General features: G+C 39.2%; 4 protein-coding genes across 6 annotated transcripts; 3 read left to right on the top strand and 1 right to left on the bottom strand.

Annotated features, from left to right (window-relative positions):
• The first annotated feature begins 262 nt into the window (after positions 1-262).
• LOC134874732 (double-strand-break repair protein rad21 homolog A-like) lies at positions 263-7,575 on the top strand. Of its 2 annotated transcripts, none has more exons than XM_063898870.1 (14): positions 263-420; positions 1,261-1,449; positions 1,541-1,670; positions 2,028-2,127; positions 2,290-2,396; positions 2,473-2,682; positions 3,066-3,188; positions 3,284-3,412; positions 3,555-3,778; positions 3,873-4,029; positions 4,405-4,550; positions 4,673-4,840; positions 4,986-5,066; positions 5,459-7,575. In XM_063898870.1, exons 2-14 carry the CDS (start codon positions 1,306-1,308, stop codon positions 5,648-5,650), a joined length of 1,911 nt encoding a protein of 636 aa, XP_063754940.1. In that variant the 5' UTR covers positions 263-420; positions 1,261-1,305; the 3' UTR covers positions 5,651-7,575. The 2 variants fall into 2 exon arrangements, with proteins under 2 accessions (XP_063754940.1, XP_063754941.1); XM_063898871.1 differs by having other exon boundaries at positions 4,989-5,066.
• utp23 (UTP23 small subunit processome component) lies at positions 6,776-9,643 on the bottom strand. The gene is given in 4 exon segments (XM_063898872.1): positions 6,776-7,475; positions 7,478-7,655; positions 7,958-8,132; positions 8,214-9,643. Coding segments are annotated over 4 exon segments (762 nt in total). The 5' UTR covers positions 8,402-9,643; the 3' UTR covers positions 6,776-7,254.
• Positions 8,847-14,945, top strand: LOC134874734 (hepatoma-derived growth factor-like). The gene is made up of 6 exons (XM_063898874.1): positions 8,847-9,314; positions 11,441-11,517; positions 11,915-12,053; positions 12,485-12,643; positions 12,748-12,936; positions 13,212-14,945. The coding sequence occupies exons 1-6, from the start codon at positions 9,228-9,230 to the stop codon at positions 13,230-13,232; spliced, it is 672 nt and encodes a 223-aa protein (XP_063754944.1). The 5' UTR covers positions 8,847-9,227; the 3' UTR covers positions 13,233-14,945.
• Positions 14,946-15,732: 787 nt separating this feature from the next.
• Positions 15,733-20,422, top strand: mrpl24 (mitochondrial ribosomal protein L24). Of its 2 annotated transcripts, none has more exons than XM_063900005.1 (6): positions 15,733-15,854; positions 16,093-16,279; positions 16,471-16,566; positions 16,899-17,002; positions 17,751-17,881; positions 18,253-20,422. In XM_063900005.1, the coding sequence occupies exons 2-6, from the start codon at positions 16,097-16,099 to the stop codon at positions 18,387-18,389; spliced, it is 651 nt and encodes a 216-aa protein (XP_063756075.1). In that variant the 5' UTR covers positions 15,733-15,854; positions 16,093-16,096; the 3' UTR covers positions 18,390-20,422. The 2 variants fall into 2 exon arrangements, with proteins under 2 accessions (XP_063756075.1, XP_063756076.1); XM_063900006.1 differs by having other exon boundaries at positions 15,817-15,917.

The raw sequence follows: 20,422 nt of genomic DNA on the forward strand, positions 1-20,422 counted from the left end.
GTGTATACAAATGATAAAGTATAACCTGTATGTGAAAAAAATTTTTAAAAGAAAGTCAACTGCGTCCAGATAATCCAATAATATAGTTAGTCCTACTGTGAAATGAGCCATTATGAGTATTTGTACTTAACAAATTCAGAAAAATTGTTTTTGATTTTTACTTGTAACATAGTGTTCTTACACTGCAGTATTGCTGTGTTTGTAAGAGCTCTGAATTATTGTAAAATATGCACAGGTGCAGAGTTCAGCATCCCTCCATCATCTCCCACATCAGCACCACTCTGCATCCTGCTGAGGTTTTTTACCGTCTAGGGAAAGGGAGAGGACGCCATCTTGTTTGTTTTAGTCAGAGGAGGGGTGGAAAAACAGACCCAGAGCTGAACGATCGGCAGAACGAGGAAATCCCAAAACGGCTTAACGGTGAGTCATATCGGTCATGGTGTGATATGCCTTATTTTGTGTAAGTGTCAACAGAGATACCTCCGCGGTGCTCAGGTTATTGACAGAGGCTAACGATTAGCCGGTGCGCATCATCACCTGTTGTTTTGAAAGAGCGTCAGCGGTAATGCGGTTTAATGTGACTGTCACCGGTAACGTGTAACGCTGTTAAATGGTCGATATTTACGGCTATACTAACCTGACTTTTTCCACCTTTGATGCTAAACGCTAACCAGAGAGTAACGTTACTGACTCTGTGTTTTTAGAGTAAACATACTGTAGCAGTTAAAGGTAACGTTACATTACAGTGCAGGTATGGCTGCCATTTTTTTTACCTAGGCTACCTGAGAGACATAGCCCTTAAAATCACACACATTTACAATATGCTACCAATAACATCACACAGTAACCATAGTTTTATCCTATAATAAAAAAATATATATTTTTCAAAAAGTAAGCGCACCTGCTGTCATATTAGTGATAAACATTATCTTTTCAATGTTCAAAGTGAATATCAAGTTTAGTTAGACTTGATGACTGTCACTGGCCATCTGCACTGCATAGTTTTTTTAAGTTATCACTATGAGAGCACTTTCTAAAATTAAGTCAAAAAAATAAAACGGCATACATTTTTATCTTAAGCTCATTTTACTGCTGTCTTTCCTATTTAGCTACCATGACAGCATCTTCGAGAAGTATGCTTGCAAACGCTTAGACAACACAATGACTGTGTTCTCTCAAGTGTCATGCTTTGGTTGTAACCATTGCAGGGATTTCATTCAAATACAGTTTGTTGTCTCTTTGTGTTGTTATCTCTTTTAGGCCTCCCCATTCCCCTTTCCCTTGTGGTGAGAAGGTGCTGAGGCGATGTTTTATGCCCACTTTGTTCTCAGCAAACGTGGGCCGCTGGCCAAAATCTGGCTGGCGGCCCACTGGGACAAGAAGCTGACCAAGGCTCATGTGTTTGAGTGCAATCTGGAGAGCAGCGTAGAGAGCATCATCTCACCCAAGGTAATTGCACAGTACACAAAGTTATTATGAAACACTGCAAGTATATTTTAGAGTATTGTCACTGAACATTTGTGAACATACCTTTTAATAGGTGAAAATGGCTTTACGAACATCAGGGCATCTGCTGCTCGGTGTGGTGAGGATCTACCATAGGAAGGCCAAGTACTTGCTGGCAGATTGTAACGAGGCCTTCATCAAGATCAAAATGGCGTTTCGACCAGGTCGGGAACTAAATGAAACTGTTAAGTTAATTATAACCATCAGCAGTGATTCATTATACTCTTTCCTCAGTGTCAGTCTAGGATTGAAGCTTTCCTATGTCCCTAGATAAAGACAACATTAATTAAAGTTATATCTGGATCAACACAAATGCATGCACACACCAACATTAATTACAATTCTACAGCATAATTAGGACATTGTACAAGTGCGGTATGTTCTCCTGAAACACATCACACCTACATTCAATACTACAACTGTACATAAACATATACAGTACAAATACACTGATTCATTCACCATACCCTTATGAGCAAAAGCACATGGTGTAACTCTCATCCTACATCGTGGTGTTTAAGGTGTGGTGGATCTTCCTGAGGAAAACAGAGAGGCAGCCTACAACGCTATCACGCTACCTGAGGAGTTCCATGATTTTGACCAGCCACTACCCGATCTAGAGTGAGTCCTTTGAATGGTAAAATAGTTTTCAAACTGCAGGATTGGCGCCCTCTGCTGATAAACTGAAAGAACATACGCCATATAGGAACACATTAAATAGCTTAAAGAGAAGTGCTGTAAATACAAGATTCATTTGACTTTACTATGGTGTGTGTTGTACAGTGATATTGACGTTGCTCAGCAGTTCAACTTGAACCAGAGCAGGGTGGAAGAGATCACCATGAGAGAGGAGGTGGGCAATCTCAACCTGCTGCAGGACAATGACTTCGGTAGGCATCTTTCCTTCCAACATCCATGCTTTTCAGAGTCATTTTTTAACATTCAACACATATTTCTGTTGTGCAGCTGACTTTGGTATGGATGACCGGGAGATGATGCGGGAGGAGAGTGCCTTTGAGGTGGACATCATGGGAGTGTCCGCCTCCAACCTGCTGCTGGAGGCCGAGGGAGGAGCTAACGCAATGGAGGACAAATCCAACCATCTGGAGTACGATGACCACTACAAGGACGACTTCGGAGACAACCCCATGGAGAGCAATGAGGAAGGCATGCTGGGTAAGATCCTGCAAACATGTTAGCTTCATGCAATGGTTTATTCTAAACCTTAGTAATAAAAAACATGCATAATAGAGATAATTCCTGTGATGGACATTTTTCACTTTTTCTGACATTTTGTCAATGGATAATTTAATAAAAAAATAATAATCAGCAGATTCGATAATGCAAATGATTTTTAGCTGCATTCCTTATCTTTAAGTGATGGTGTTTATCCTCTATACTTCTTATGAGGCATAAATATGTCTTCACATTTTGTGCTGTAGCGGGTTCCTGGGGTTATTAAGGAAGTAATCCTGAAATGTCACTAAAACGTTTAGCATTTCGATTGGTAGTGAATTATCTTTATTGTAGTAACTGAATTGCCTCACCTGTCTTTGTAGTCGACAAGCTGCTGAGTAACGAGGAAGGAGACGGCATCTTTGACGACCCTCCTGCCATCACAGACAGCATGATGATGCCTCAGGACCACGGATGTGATGACGACGACTTTGATGCTCTCTCAGGTCAGTTACACATATAACTGCAGCAGTAGACACTTTTGCAATTAAAATTACAATTCAATCACCAACATCCAACATGGTGTGACATGTGTTGTTAGCGGGAGCCCCAGATAGTCCCGACTCCGGCCCAACCGAGCCCCTACCAACCATGGCGGACCAGACAGAACAGACAACCCTGGTTCACAACGAGGAAGAAACCTTCGCCCTGGAGCCCATTGACATCACAGGTTATTTAGCTACTCAACTCACTGTTGGAGCAAAGAGATAGCAAGAAAGTGAAAGTGTGCACGTGTAGTGAATGTGTCGATATGTATCGACTGTTTTGGTTTTCTGAGCTGATTCGTCTCTGTCTATCTATTGACCGTGCAGTGAAGGAGACCAAGGCCAAACGCAAGAGGAAACTTATTGTGGACAGTGTGAAGGAGTTGGATAGTAAGACCATCCGTGCACAGTTGTCTGATTATTCTGACATCGTCACCACCCTGGACCTGGCACCCCCCACCAAGAAGCTAATGATGTGGAAGGAGACGGGAGGAGTGGAGAAGCTTTTTTCCCTCCCTGCTCAGCCTCTGTGGAATGTTAGGCTGCTTAAGGTTAGTGATGCAAAGTTAGTCAGGGACAAACTACAATTAAAATACTCTGCCTTTCTGGTTCTTCTCCATCCACCCGTTTGCTTTCCCTCTCTAGATGTTTACAAGGTGTCTGACACCCCTGGTGCCAGACGAGCTGAGGCGGAGGAGGAAAGGAGGAGAGGCCGATAGTCTGGATGAGTTCCTCAAAGATCTGGAGAACCCGGAGGTGCCCAGAGAGGAAACAACAGGACAGCAGCAGAGAGACATCATGGGTATCAAATGGGTGTTTGTGTACATGTATGCGGTATTTAATATTGTCATATAACACAAACTGAAGTGCTTGAATTTGGGTTGTTTATGGCTTGGTATAAAATTGGTAGGTGGCTGTTAGACATTTATTAAAGAATCATTGAGTGCATATTCTGTTCTCCAATGCTAATCTTTGGCAGACTAAATCAGTTTCTAAGTATTTTAAAGCAGAATTATTAACTCACCTTGCTACTGACCTGAACCAAACCTTGCTAAAACAAAGGGGGGGTGGGTGGTGTGAATGTATTCTCAGTGACATTAAACTGAAACATACAGTTTTTTTTCATGCACAAATAAGAACATAATACGTTTATACAACAATTCCATTTCCTCTCCAGACCAGACCATCACGGAAGAAGCTAATGTTCTGCAGACCTCAGCTGTTGAGGGCAGCAGGACAACGCTAGATGAGTCGGTCATGCCCCCCCCATCCTCCAAACTTGGTCTCAAACACAAAGCCCAGGACACAGAGCCAGCCCTGCCTGTGAGTACAGTTTGCCCCTTGCAGATGTATCTATACATTCATGACCCATATCTGAGATCACCCCATATTTGATGTCAGGACTTCCTCCCTTTCTCTGCATCCGTTAACTGTTTCTTCTCTAGTTGGGGGCTTTGGACCATCAGCAGCAGCCGCAGCAGGAGTCCCAGCAGCAGGAGTCATCCAGTGTGGATCTGCCTCCGGAGGAAAGCACCAACATCAGCCAGATGATAGAGCTGGACCTGCTCTGCGACAAGGACAAGAAGAAGGACGATGACGACTCTGATGAAGAGGTGAGATAGAGATCAACAGTACACCTCTGTGATTTTTATTTTATTTATTATTTTTCAGATTAAGTTATTATTGAAATGGATTTATGTTGTCAAGGATTTATAAGGAGCCTTTATTAGTGTTTAAAACTGTTTTCCATGTCTGGAGGAGGAGGCGCAGGGAGGAGACCAGGACCAGGAGGAGAAGAGGTGGAACAAGAGAACCCAGCAGATGCTCCATGGCCTCCAGGTATGTTTGTGTTTACATGTTATTGTAAGAACCAGAATAACATCATATCTTGTAACTACTACTTCAAACTCATATAACACCCTAGATTATAAACTTTTAAAGTAATGTAATATTTTGCCTGTAGAACTAGATATCAAACATTGCACAGGCATGCTCATGTTAAATGTAGGTGTTCATTTTATGAATTTGTATAAAGACAGAAATACATTCATGCTTTTTAAACAATTTTAAGGATTTATTAGCACTGAAACTATCTGTTTTGAAAAAACATATATTACACAAAACTAGGAAATATATCACTAGAACAAACCACACAAAATAAATCTATTTAAAATATATATATTTTTTTAAAACCTCTCTTTCCTGACCTCCTCTGTCTCACCCTGCCACAGAGGGTAATGGACAAAACCGGCTCTCAGTCAGTGGGCCTGCTGGATCTGTGCAGGAACAACAATAAGAAGCAGGCCGCGGCGAAGTTCTACAGCTTCCTGGTTCTGAAGAAGCAGCAGGCGGTGGAGTTGGTGCAGCAGGAGCCTTACAGCGATATCGTAGCTACGCCTGGACCTCGCTTTCACATCATCTAGAAAACACTACTTTAGTGTGAAAGGACTGAAAGAAAAAGGTTATCTTGTGGGATGTGGAGTGTTATCTTCTTCCTGCAATATTTAAATATCAGGCAGTGGTGGGAGCGAAGATGTCTGAATAACCAGGTTCGATTATTTATTTTTAGAAAAAATCCATAGCAAGGGAGGATGCAAATCAAAACAACTGGCACTTTTCTTATTTATTTTATCTATTTTTTCATTTTTTATTGATAAGCAAATCCCCTTATATATTATTAAATTCTATCCCTTAGAAGATGTTGTGTTGCACTGGCATGGAACTCAAGTTAAAATGTGTCTAGTGTTAGATATGTTTATGGTGCAAGTGATAACTCAATCAACCCTGTTACTTGGAGACTCATCTGTCCCAAGACTGCAGGAACAAAAGTTCTCATGTACACTGACATTAGCCAAAAAAGCATGCACTATACCCAGAGTCTGCAGGAGAATATTTAAACAGTTACTACAGTAGTGAGACTCAACCAGCAAACATTCATGGTATGACTGTAGTGTAGCACTTTAAGCACTGCAAACTTCCAGTTGTAGCCTAGATTTTACAAATGCGTGGCTTGCATCTTCAACTATATGCACAAAACTATAGTTGTGTCCCAAAGCAATACTTAATACTAATTATATTTTAGATTGAGGCGCTGTGGCACACGATTGTCCAAAATAGTGATGCTGAAAAGAAAAGGACACTCATACATCATACTAGAAAAATTACACTATAAATGTTGTATTGTACATACTGCATATAACTAGTATCTACTATGGAATTGGGACACAGCTTTGGTTTAAACCTATAGATGATGTAAACAATAGTGGCCGGCCATATTTGCATGCTCAGTCTTGACATGTATTGCTGTATTTGCTCCAGAAATTAACATGTTTATTACAGTGTTGCCCTCATATTCCTAAAAGACTTGAAGTTTGTGAACGACTCCATTTATCCTGTTTCCTTTTTATGTATAGATATTTAGTTACAACTGTACAAGAAACAGTTAAGGATAACTTCTGACTAAATCAATTAGATACTTGTTCAATATTAATGTATATCAATAGAACATTTTTATTCTCTCAAGTGATTAATGACACATAATCAAGATGTCTAATTGGACATATTTATTTCAATTAAAAGCCGTTGGAATCACACATCATACTGTATATTTCCTTGTGACCACACGTATGCTTCTACGAAGACAGCTAAATGCATTGTTTTTTATATCTACTTCCATATAAACCGTATATGATGTAATGTCTGAGTGTATTCTTAACCTTAAACCTGCATTTTTATTTTGTAAAAAAGCCAAGACAAATCTTCCATGACTCAAAAATATTGCTATGTTTCTGAGCATATTTCAGTCCTGTGCCTGTAAGTCCTTAGTCTTGAAACTGTTGCAACATTTTTCAAAATAAAAAACATACTGTGAACAGTATTTTAAAATGTTATTGTGTGAAAAACATTGCTTCATTCTAATAACATCAGGAAAACACACTACAGCAAGTATCATATATTTTACATTGTGGAACTTTATATATAATCAATGAAAGAAACAAATGGATAAAGTCTCTGTCTTCCTGCTATACTATGCATTTGTAACCGCAGGAGCTGACAAGTTGTCTCCTCCCTCCGTCTTTCGTTTCTTGTTCCTAACTCTTTTCTTCTTCTCCCCCTGCTCCCCTGTCTTCTTTGGTGGTGTCGGCCCCCCTTTCTTCTTTTTCTTCAGGCAGCTCAGAGGGTTAGGATTGCTCTGTTTCCTCTTCCTCTTTTTTCCCCGCCTCTCTCCGTCCTGCTGTGCGATGCCCTTTCCTCTTTCAGGCTGCGGATGCTCTGCTGCTGTGCCGTGCTGACCAGCTCTCCCAGCGAGACAGCCTTGACGTGATCGAGGGACGCCTGGCAGGGCTTGTCCAACACGATGGTGTTGAGGATGATGTAGAGCAGAGGAACGCCTGGGATCTTCTTCACACCTGCAGTAACTGTGTGGTCCTGGAGTACACACAGATAAATCAAACCAATGCATCAGATGTTGTTGCTCTGTAGTTATATACCTAATTTTTGTATACCCATTTGAATTGTACATTAGTTCTACGTTTACTTTACTGCTTTGTTGTCCTTTTGGCTTTATGTATATTTCTATCTTTTTGCTATCTGTATGTGTAGGTATGTTTAAATATAAGATAAGGACAGTTGATTCTGATTTCCAACATACAAGAACACATTATTTCTTATTATACTTTCCCTCTGGGTGGTGTGTGTGACAGCGCAGAAATGAATCTACTAGTATTTACCTGTGTGGCAATAAAGTAGTTGTGTGGGTTTGTCTCCCCGAGCATGGACAGCAGACACTCTGAAGCAGGGACAGGATCCTTCAGATGTGCACATCTCCTCGACTGAAATTTCTGCAGGATGATTCTTGCTCCATATAGCTCTTTTCCCAGAGTCTCCAATTCTTTCAGTGCACAGCTGAAAATAAAGGAGTAGATTATAGAGGATGTACGATATTTGCCTTTAACATACACACAATAATTCAGTAGCTCTACTTACTTTGTGGTGCACAGCTGCACTTCTCCCATCAGATATTTGGGCATTTGCTCTTTGATCTGAATTTTGTTCTTTAAAGCCAACTGACAGAAAGTTCCATCAATGAGGATCTGAAATGGTTCTCTGAAGCTGAAGTTATATTTGTAGAAGCTTATGGTTTTCTTGGCTACTTTCTGTCGCTTGAGCCCCATGGTGACTGATAGTTGCAGTCAGAAAAACGGCTGTAATTGTTGTTATTAAGTCCCAGACTATTCTTCCGCTTACATTGGCTCGTTGTATGGATTTATGGGAAATGGAAAAGTCAAAAGACCATTTTCGGATACCTCAGCATGGACACTTCCAGAACTCACAACACGCTTGCAGTGCTTGCTTCTCATGACTCCGGTTGGAGACAACACATGCGACGATGGTTCCGGGCAGTCATGGTTGTCGATTTATTTATGGCTGTGCTACTGTTCTTTTAAGAAATCAATTATAAGTATGTGTCCTTACATTTCTATTAAATTGCCCTGCACATTTCCAAGCAAATAGTTTTTTTTTTTTTGCGTGCTTACCCCAAATGAGTACTTTTTTAATTTCTTTTTTACATGGGAATATACCCTACAGTTTGAGGTTTCGGTCGACAGGGGCGCTAACTGCAGCTTTTCCAGGTACTGGGGTCTGCAAAGTGGGAAGCGGTTTCAATTTCAAACCCTAACAGACAGAGGGAAGGGCCAGTGAATTGTGGAATAACGTAAACACCGAAACGTTAAAGCGTTTAGCCGTAACATTTCCACGTTATCCTCCACAAACCAGTGCGTTGTCCATATCAAAGGCTGCAGTTTTTTCATCCCACTGGATCCGCGAAATAACTCGTCCGCCACCGCGTACTCGCTCCAGTTTTCCGCGCCTGGTTCATTTGAATGATTACTCGACGCTAGACTCGTTTACAGCAGGTGTTGGCCAAACCGGACACCGAACCACACTTAACTATTACTATTTTTTTGGCGGACATAGCAAGCTATTTCTGCAAGAAACATGCCGAGGTCCAACAGGCAAAAAGAATACAAACCTGGAGATCTTGTATTTGCTAAAATGAAGGGGTATCCACACTGGCCCGCGAGGGTAAGCACCTGACGTTGAATGTCTTATTCCCAGTTTAAGGTTTATTGTACATTTCAGTCTGTATAGTCTTTCTGTTTACCTACCAGGCCTATCAGTAACGTTAGTTAGCATTAGCTTTGATAAGTTAGCTTAGCTCGGTCGTGTTAGCTAACGCTGCTCAGCATCCCCACACAGCTAACCAACCGTAGACAAATCTCTTTCGAGTGAGTCATAGTGGACACACTCATCTAATTTCCCTGCTCGGTTAACTAAAAATGAGTGTTGTTGCTAGCTGCTCTCTGCCACCGACGCTGCTCTTCATGTGCTGCTCTCGTCTCCCAGGGGGCCTGTTGTTAAGCTAATAACAGCTAACTGTTCAGAAGAGCAGCTACAAGTTAACGGTCGTGTCATACACAACGAGTAGCCCACGCTCTCTGGACTTAAGGCCATCTGAGGACACTGATATGAATCCACTTCGTATCTAAATTACTAAATAATTTGGAGGTGTTTTTTTGTGCAACTGTTGCATTACATGTCTGCGTGTGTAGTCATATGGTTTGATACTTTGTAAACATGCCTGCCTGCCCACACTTGCAACAAGTAACAGTTAATGCTGTCAGGTTAGACTTTCATTACGGATGATCATTGATGTGTATAGTAAAATACATTTACTTGAGTACTGTACTTAAGTGCAATTTTGAAGGACTTGTAGGCTACCTTACTTGAGTATTTCATTGTTTTCCTTTGTAATTCTTCCCCTCTACAATTCAGAAGTTATTTTTACTCCACTACATTTATTTTATACCTTTTTAATAACTTTTCAGATTTGAATTAGTGATATAATTGGCTTTAAGTGGAGCTATTGCAGTAGCACTTACTCTGGTTGGGGTTATAGATAGGAAATGTACCTGCAGGAGTTTTGCATTGCTTGGCTTTGTTTCAACAAAGTTGAATGCACTTATTGTAAGTCGCTTTGGATAAAAGCGTCAGATAAATTAAGTGTAATGTTATTAACACTTAAATAAGACTTTAGTCACGCCTGGAGTAAATCCACAAGCTATCCTGAAGCATACAAAGTAATTAGAATTGGCTCCACTTTTACCAGCTATGATAACACTGTAATGCATCAATAATTATAATATATATAATTCTGAAATGGACCAATCTGCATAATGAGGACTTTTACATGTGGTACTTTATATTTTGGAGACAATACCTTTGTACTTTTACCCTAGTTAGATTTTGAATGCAGGTCTTGTAATAGAGTATTCCTGCTCTCTGGTAGTTTAACTTAAGTACACAATCTAATAACTTCTTCCACCTCTGATCACGGTAAATAAATTGGTCCATGCTTATAACAACGGACCATAACATAATGTCTACCTGTTCTATATACAAATTACGGTCAGTGTTTTCCTAATCATTCAGTATTAGAGAAAATGTGAACTTTCAACTGAATTACATTTCCCTCTGAAACGCAGCCTCTCTCAGAGCTGTTCTGCACTTACTAAATAAGATCAAATGTGTCACTCTTTATTCTACACTATAGCCAAAACAATAACGGAGAAACCACAACCTTCTGGTCTGTTGAGTTGAAAGTAAACAGTTAATTGCAATTTTAGTCAGTGTTTGACCTTTAGGTTGCAATCTTGTATGCATTTGAATGACTGAACATTACAGCCCATACCAAAATCACCCAAAATAGTTAAGTTGTGATCAGTGCCTTTTCCCACCTTTTTTTCTCAGTCTCATTGGTCATGACGCTTGTCAGCAGCCCACAGTGTATGCCCCACCTATCCCGACACCACAGCCCTATCTTGGAATGCCAAAACTGCCTGTCTGGCAGTTGGCAAACAGACGCCATGCCTTCCTGTTTATTTAACACAACTTGAAATAGTCATATCCAAGCTTGACTTGAAAAATGTATTGCATGGCTGCTGCTCTGAGATTTGTCAACTCAAAAAACTCTAACTTTTATATCTAACGAATGTTTGATGTTTCTATCCATAAACATGATTCAGGATACAAATATTTTATTCTAGTCGTGCTGTGTTTTTATAACAGTATTTGTGTACTTTTGGGATTTCCTTCATGTTCATTGTCCTATTTTTCTGCCTTTCGTAAGAAGCTGTGTTCTTTATTCACAGATTGACGAATTACCTGAAGGAGCCGTGAAGTCCCCCTCAAACAAGTACCAGGTGTTCTTCTTTGGCACGCACGAGACGTGAGTAATGGGTTTTATTGTTGTCATTTTTATTCCAGGTGGAGCAAATATAATGTGGAAAACATTAAGAATTGAAGAAAATAGAACAAAAATGTCTCTTGCAAACTTCATTCTAAATGTTGGGAAAAAACAGTAATATCTTTTAATATACTGAAAAGTGAATTATTTGTTGTGTGCAAAATATAATATGAAACTACCTCTATACAACAATAATAAGAATTCAATTATCACGAAGATACTTTTATTATATTGTATGTCGCTTTCATTTGTCCGAATTTCAAAATCGAAAAAGCTAATTCTGTGGTATAACTCCATCTCTGCCAAACAGACATTTTAAACGAACATGCTACAGTGTACACTTAAACAAAACTGATTGAGTTATGTTTGCCCACCACAGGGCGTTCCTGGGGGCCAAGGATTTGTGCCCTTACGATGAAAACAAAGAGAAGTTTGGGAAAGCAAACAAGAGGAAAGGCTTTGCTGAGGGACTTTGGGAAATCGAGAACAACCCCACTGTCACGCATGAAGGCAACGAGGTAGGTCTATTTCTTTGAGTGTGTTTTATTGTACTGTGAGTTATTAGATTGTGCTCTGTGTGATGGCAAATGTTGGGGATTTTACTTGCTGAAGGAGGTAGAATAAAAAGGGCTAATTATGCTGTAAGAGTTAAGTGTAATAGAAGAAAGGTATCATTAGAGTCATTAGTTTTTAGTAAAACTTCAGTTTACTTGATTATTTTGGGACTGATGTTGCTTCCTTCAGAACCCCTTAAACACAAAATGCTCATGTCTTTTAAAACCTGGTGAAATTAGTTTCTGCACAAATTACATTCCACTCTTTACCCCCATTGAGGACTGTCGTAGAACTGGCCTTTTAACTTATTCATTGCAACATTCGGAAGTAGGCGTGTGCATTTTGTTGGTCCAGATCCCTTTTTGTTACACTATGTGTAAATGTCTGCCTGTAGTCAACCAAGAAGGACAATGCGTCAGAAGGAGCAGCAGATGCTGGGAGCACGGAGAAAGCAGACGCAGAGGGCAGTAGTGATGAGGATGAAGGGGCCCTGGTTATCGACGAGAAGAACGAGAGGGGAGGAACTAAACGAAAAGCAGGGGAGTCCACAGAGGTGAGCTTTGAGTCTCTGTCAGTCATACATATTTAAAGTAGAAAGCGTTGCTGTCGTAGTTGAACTTTCAGCCTGTCTGACACTCCCTCAAACCTTTTCATTAGGCTTCACCCAAGCGGCCGAAGGATACCGAGGTAGATGGTGACGCGAAAGTAGACGGCAGCAAGTCTAAAGGGGAGGCCAAGCTCAACGATGTGGCCGGACCCAAGGCAACTGCCCCGTCCTCACAGTGCGAGTCGAAAGCAGAGGCCCAAGACAATGCTCCTGCAGGGGAGCAGCTAACAGCAGATAAGGTGAGACAATACACAGGGATGAGGATAAAATGTGGGCTTGTGGGGTTTTTGCAGGCTAAGACCATGGAATGGGTTGTAAAATAGTCGAAATTAAAAGACTTTACTGTCATTAGCACAACAGCTATCACATATTGGTTAAAGGGGCCCTATCAGCGTTATATTAGTATTTTGTGCCTCTACTGTCACGTGTACATGCTTTAATGTTCAAAAACTAACATAACAAGAAATAAAATTGCTCTACATTGCTCTAATTGCTCTCCACTTTTCACTTGCAGCCTGTGACCGGCAGCGCTTAACGTCAACTCTCAGAAGAAAAAAAAACCCAAGAAACTTTGATGCTTTCCACAGGAATTTAAGCATCAACATGATTACCTGCAGGATGCCAGATTTCAGCTGTTTAATTGAAAGGATAATTAAAAAAAACTAAAGTTTGTATTCAGAGACAAACAACTCTTCATCTGCCATTTTTGGGGTATCATATATCCCAAAAACGAAACGTTTGCTAATCTGGTTCCAAACAATTGAACTGAGCACTTTAAGGCTCATTTATAAATGGGATTTTGGTGTGTATATATTTTTTATTTCTAAGTGCAATTACATAATTACAAAGACTGAATGCTTGGTGTCAAAAAACATTTTCAGTTTAGAGGGAATAAAAACTGAATATATGAAACATTTTAACCCAAAAAAAGATAAATACTTATATCTGATGGTTTTAAAACATAGATATTGTACAGGAATAAGAACAAATTTCCACCCAAGCTTGCATAAATTCAATGTTTTACCTACATCTATCTCACCTAGCTTCAGCCTCTTATTAAATAATATCTTCAGTCATTGGATACATGATGAGTTGCACTTCGTAAATTAGCTTCTTTTTTTCATCTGCCCCATTAATCATTATCTAGTTCACTGTATAATGTTTTAATGCAACACAGGTTTTGTTGCTTTTGTGTAGTGAATGCTTCATTGCAGACCCATTTGAAAAGCGCTCTTGTAGGATCAAATCAGTCACTCTTCAAAGCCCTATGTTACTTCCATCCGCTGATGATTGTTTATTATTGAAAACGGAAAGACATTCCTGAATGTTGTTGCTCAGTCTTTAAGTTTTGGAGTTTTTTTGCAGGTGGTAAAAGCTATGTCGCAACCTTTTCTGGAGAAATGATCTGGCAAACGTTTCAAAATCCATCAACTCAACTGTCAATTCCTCCAAATTCTTATAAATCTCATGTTAATGCTGCCACTCATTCATACTTGAAATGTAACCAGGAAGAACACTTAGTTGCATTCAATAATTGGTTGTACCAAATATGTTTTTTCATATATTTTTTATCAAATGTATAGCTAACATCGTTAATGCCATCCTATGATCTGCACAAATTCTGAATTGAATTTTAATAAGTTAAATCATGAGAAGAATGTACAGAGTGACCCATCTGTAAATCTTTGTTTTTTCCAAACCTCTTAACTGGAATATGAGTCTGTTCTATTTCAATGGTCTTATTTGTTTTGGCTGTAAAACAAAGTTGTGATGTTTAAAAGGTGTGTTTTTATTTTATCATTTGTTTAGACGACATGTTCAAAATGTGGTGTTTATTGTATTCCACTAGAGGTTAAATTTTATGGTTCAAGTGTTTGTGTGACGCTGGACCTGCTCACTGTGTTACTTGGATGTCATTGTCATCGCTTTAGTGTTCTTGCCTGTATTTGGCAACATGGAGTTACAGTTAATCAAGTGATGAACCTAAGGGAAATTTCAGCTTTTAAAAATGAACATGAAACTGACTGCTTTGCCTAAAAACGGCTTGAACCCACCTATAACATTGCCCTTATTACAACTAGGAGATGGTCAAAGGGGCCTGTGTGTAATATCGAGGGTATAATTTGGCATTGAGGTGTTATTCTTGGTTAAGCTTTCTCTTTTCCTTTCAGAAGCTTTCATTCATCTTTATCTACTGCTTACTGTTGTAGTTGCCAGTCCATTTAATAAACATGTTGATTACAAACAATGTTTCTGCCTTTTGTTATATTCTGTAAATTGTACTTTTTCTATTGTAGATTATGAACTTCCTGAATTTTCAAAGCACCTAGAACAAGGCCCTAATCATTTCACTTCTTTTTTTTTAATAAACAGGGTTGCTCACAAATTGTACAACCAGGACTAAGTCTACTGTAACTTTTCAAACCAACTAAACCTTAAAACATAATTGCATTTTTCACTCTGTTACTGTGTGTGTGTGGGGGGGGGGGGGGGCTGTACCTGTCACAAATAATTTGCTCTCAAGAGATCCTCCAAGCACAGTTCAGGGCTTTTGGGCTGTTATAGCTGAACTAGTTTTGGTGTTGTCCTGACATATGTAAATTTGTCATGGGATTTAAATATGCTTCAGGGTGCCTACATGTTGTTGCCTCTTGTTTTGTATATACAGCTTCTATAAATATCTCTCAGTAGTGTGGCAGTAATACTACTGTATGCCTTGTAATCAAAGTACTTTATTTATCGGGGGAAATTGGGTTTCTTTTATTTGCTCCATTTTAAAATGAAATAAAAGATAACTGAATATTCAGATGCATTGTGAGCAAGCTAAGAAATACATGATGCTAAACCCTCCTTCGGATTATAAATGATTTTTTCTCAACTACGTTCCTAATAGTAAAAAAGTAAGAAAGCTTTTTTGGGGAAATATATTGTGTGTCTTTTTAATTATGAACCAAATGTGTTGAAGTCCATGCCCCTTTGGTTTTTTTTCTCCCCTATTTATGCCTTGTAATTAAGAAACTTACATGCAGATGCGTCATGGCCAGTGCGCAAGCGTTTAGCCGGGTGTCCTCCTCCCCTCCACTAGGGGGCGCTGCCTGCTGAGGATAGTGTTCGAGTCAAAAGGCAGAGCTGCTACATGTGACATTGACAACAGAGGGTAAGATCTGCATGTTATCTTACTTTACTCTGTTTTTGTCATAACCACACAGCGAAAAGAAAGGTAGCGGACTTGTTCGAGATTTTACTGCGTTTGAAAAGATATTAGCATTTGGTTAGACGTTGTAACACAACTTTAGTGATATCTTCCCACAAGCTAACGTTAGCATAGCTTGTGTTGTCGAGGGAAACTGGGCACCTTTTTAAGATCATTCTTTTGACATATTTTGTCCCATTAGCACAATGAGGCTGACTGCTCTCCTGTCGATGGCAGCCAAGGTGGTTGTGCCCAAAGATTACCGCTTCGGCACCAACAGACCCTGGACAGCGGCTGCTAAGAGGCTAAATACTGCAGGGAAGAAGAGGAGGAAGGTGTTTGTGGAGCCGATAGCAGCAGAGGACTGGTCAGTGCTGAAAGGAGACATGGTGAGTTATTCATGTTAGGTCCCAAGTCTCAATGGGTAAAATTGGGAGACAGCTGCCTTTCTTCTCACTTAATATTTAAGCATTTTTGGCTAAACTTTGATTGGCAAAATAAACTAGTTTAGAGATATCATTCCAGTATAAGAGACTGTGCCAGATGGACTCATGTATCTGCTTTTTCTTTTGTTTTCCAGGTGGAGATTCTCTCAGGGAAGGACAAAGGGAAGCAGGGGAGAGTGAATCAGGTCTTCAGACACAGAAACTGGGTTATGCTACAGGGCCTGAACACAGTAAGGAACTACTGTAATCTGTAAATGTCCCAGAGGAAGCTGTGTTCTGCATGATAGTATAGTTAGTTGTGATGCTGCTTAGAGGATTGTAAAGTAAGCTCCTTGCTGTTCTTCAGTTCTGATGCTGCTAAACATGTAGGGGTAAAAAGATAACCAACCAAGTCATCTCATTGTATTCTAAAGTAAAATGACCAGAAAAGTTTCCATGTTAAATACTTTTGTAGAATTGTCACACCACCAGAGGGAGGCAGATGTCTTGTTGCTTGCTCCATGAGAGACAATTTGAACCATCTGTTGGATTTCAAAATTCTAAAAAGGTTTTCTATTTTTAGCATTTCAGGTACATCGGGAAAACTGGGGAAACCCGTGGGTCCTATGTTGCCAGTGAGGCTCCCCTCCTGCTCAAAGATATTGCGCTTGTTGACCCCTCTGACAGGTACAGTAAACATTGCTACTAAGGAGGGAAATGTTGGTTATGCATATGCACACACACACACACCTCAGGATGTTGACAATAGCTTGACAACAGATTAAAAGTTTTGACTGTAATCCTTTATTCTTCATGCTCCTGCGTAATTGCTATCTCGGGTCCAAAGTAGCTTGTGCTGAAATTAGAGATCTCTTAGTGCTGCAAGAATGAGTCCTAAAACCAGGAAATGAGTTAGCATACTGCCCTAGCTGTTCCCTTGTCTTGAAGTCAGTGAGTTTGTGAATAGGTTTTTAGTTAGATGCCTGAAAGAATCTTGATTGTTAAATACAATGCACTTAAGAGGTTTTCACATTTAGATCTACGACATAAAATAAGTCAGTCATTACGCTTGATGAGATGGCGACATCCCGCCAAAGTCCCCACCTGTGCAGCCCTTTTCTGTTTATAATCACGCTCTTAGAATATATTCTAACTCCAACTTTTAACCTTTTAAATTTAGCAATTTATCAAGTTTAAAGACTTTTGTGGAAGACGAGTAGTTATTTTATAGCCTAACGTTAACTTTTTACATTTATGTGCTGTTTGTTCCTGCATTTACACTACCATTAAGGTTAATACTTTATCAATCTTTATAATCTTTAAACTACATTCAGGATACAAAAAAATGGTCACACATTATTAATTGTAGCTAAATGTAAATTAATTTGTGTTTTTATTAAAGATGAATCATGACATGCTGCTATTGATCTTCCAGGAAGCCCACAGAGGTGGAGTGGAAGTTCACAGAGGAGGGTGAGAGAGTGAGAGTGTCTCTCAGGACGGGTCGAATCATCCCCAAACCGGTCGTAGAGCGACGAGATGGCATCGTGCCAGAGCAGTGGAAAGGTGAGTCTGTCTTTGTTTTTTTTATTACAGAATAATATTTTTTCACTAACCAGTTTATTCCATGTCTAGCTAAGAGACATCGTAATAAAACTGTGTGCCAGTCAGTTTTCCACCATATGCAGACTTTAATTCTAAAAATAGGTGTCTGAGAGATGGAGTTCGATTGTTTCATAGTGGAAGAAACACTTTTTTTTCTTAACTAAAACACACCTGGAAATTGTTAACCTTTACCAATGCCTAATTGTTTTCCATCAATTCTGGGAAATTACTGGAACTGGATATTTGGGGCAACTTGCCTTAAAAGGCAGAGCGAACAGGTGTTTTATATATATATTTTGTATGAGTGTGACTGTTTCTTTCTGCTATTACAGACGGTCCAAAAGACACTAGTCCAGAAGACACTCTAGAAAAGACCTACGCACCGTCTCTTAAAACCCTGGAGGAGGAAGTCATGGAGAAAATGGGCATTGTGGAGAACAGAAGGCACAAAGGGTCCTACTGGTACTGACCAGAGACATCAGAGACACTCAGGCCCAATTGTGCTATCCAGTTTTCACAGGCACTCTGAACTCACCATGTTTTTGTGGAAGTCCTGCAGAATGAAAAAGAGGATGAGGCAAAGCAGACATTCTGCTCAAATGTTTCCTGGCTAGTTTCAGTCCTTCTCTATTTACAGCAGTATCAGAGTTTGAATTGTGTTTTTTTTCTTTGTAATTGTGAATAAATGTCAAATGTAAACTAATATAATTAGTAGAGAAACATCATATTCTCTATATACAAACTATTTTTAAAATTATGATCACTTACAGTTGTTATTTCTCAGGAAAGAAAGAAAAAGAGAAAAATCAAACAACTGGATAATAACTGCTGCATATCCATCCCTCCCACGATGCTAACTTTAAAAGTTAATTATCCATAACCATTTTAAATATACATTGTTTTAGAGAATTTAAATAATATTAATATGTTTTGGTTCAAGGATTATTTGAAAGTATCAACTAGATATTTATTGTTAAATATTAGTTGTATGTAACCCTAACCATCAAACAGGCTAGATTCCCAATCCTGATTTATTTTAAAGATTCTTAAGTGACAAAAAATATTAGACCACAATAAGGTTTGGCTTTGATATATCAGCATTGACAACATAAAGTCATCTGGGGAGAGAATATCACATTTTCCACACTAGGTAAGCAGTAGAATGAAACATCTCTAATGAGATAAGAAACTTGGAAAAAAGTAGCTTCTGTCCCAGGGGAAAATGGATCACTTGACATTTAGTGTCGTAAAATCCTTCATAAGCGCTGCAAAGTCGGCACGATCTGAAAAGTAACATTATTCTTAGTATTGGCGGGGTTAACAACGGTAATGGTTGCAGCCTGTACGAATCATATTATTTTACAGGAGCCCAGACATGCAGCTCTCCAAAACCTTAAAGCCTTGAGACAAATGAGCCTCTCTTTCCAACGTGTCTGGGCAACAGTGTGCAGAGGGAGACTACACACACTTGGTAGTTTCAACAAAGTTCTCACTCACCTCATTTGACTTTTATACAACGGCATCAGGTTCAAATATGACCTTGCATCGGTGTCACTAACTCGTGAATTTATGATCATTTATTTGATATAAATAAACTAAGAAAACTGTCAAAGTTTAAAGAAAAATCATTATATATTTCATTAGATACCAAATGATCAGCTGTGATAAAAAACAATCTTAGTTTCTTATACTTAAATGTACATCTTACATAGTTTGTTTCACAATTAATTAAACAAATATTTAAAGTAATCAATTATTTGTTAAAAAGATCATTAAAAAATAATAATACTGTAAGCATATCTTAGCAGACTGTGACAAAAAACTGATAAGAATCCCTCATCACTTATTTTTAACAAAAAAGACCAGATATATACACTACTTAAATATAAGTTAAATAAGTGAAGAAAATGTAAAAATATCGGAAAATGTTTACAGGATTTCTCTCTGGTGATTAATCACATTTTTTTATATGACCTCGGTATTTTTAAAAGCCTGGATGTATACCCATTTTTAAATAGTGTTTAAATAGTCTTAAAATAGCCCGTTGTAGCTATCAATATCCAGTTTTATCTGCATCTATTAAAGGAAAGGCTGATCTTTTTTTTTAAGCTCTCTTCAGCAGCACATTTCTAGTGAGGGAGGTGGCAAAATCAGTTTTACCCCGCTGGTTAACCACAAGTACTGATTTCCTGAGACTCCATGCCCTGCCAGATCTTCAGCTGTAGAAGCAACTAACTTTGTTGCCAAGCAGTGACACAAAAAATGATGTGTCAAAGTATCCCAGTGGCTCTCGATACCCTCATTTCTGGTCAGTCAGTAACATCATGCAGAAAGCATGGCTAGGCGTTGGTTTGGCTGGCGAATGGATGAGTGCGGCAGTTTTTCCCAGACTCGTCTCTCCTGAACTTGTTTGCCTCTGCCTCTTTGAGTCCAAGAAGGAATAAAAGCAGCCAGTCAGCGGAAACTGGGTTTTGAGGTTTTCGCTTTTATGGGAGGAAAATG

The sequence above is a fragment of the Eleginops maclovinus genome, chromosome 13 (genome assembly GCF_036324505.1).
Source record: "Eleginops maclovinus isolate JMC-PN-2008 ecotype Puerto Natales chromosome 13, JC_Emac_rtc_rv5, whole genome shotgun sequence".
Classification (NCBI taxonomy): Eukaryota; Metazoa; Chordata; class Actinopteri; order Perciformes; family Eleginopidae; genus Eleginops; species Eleginops maclovinus.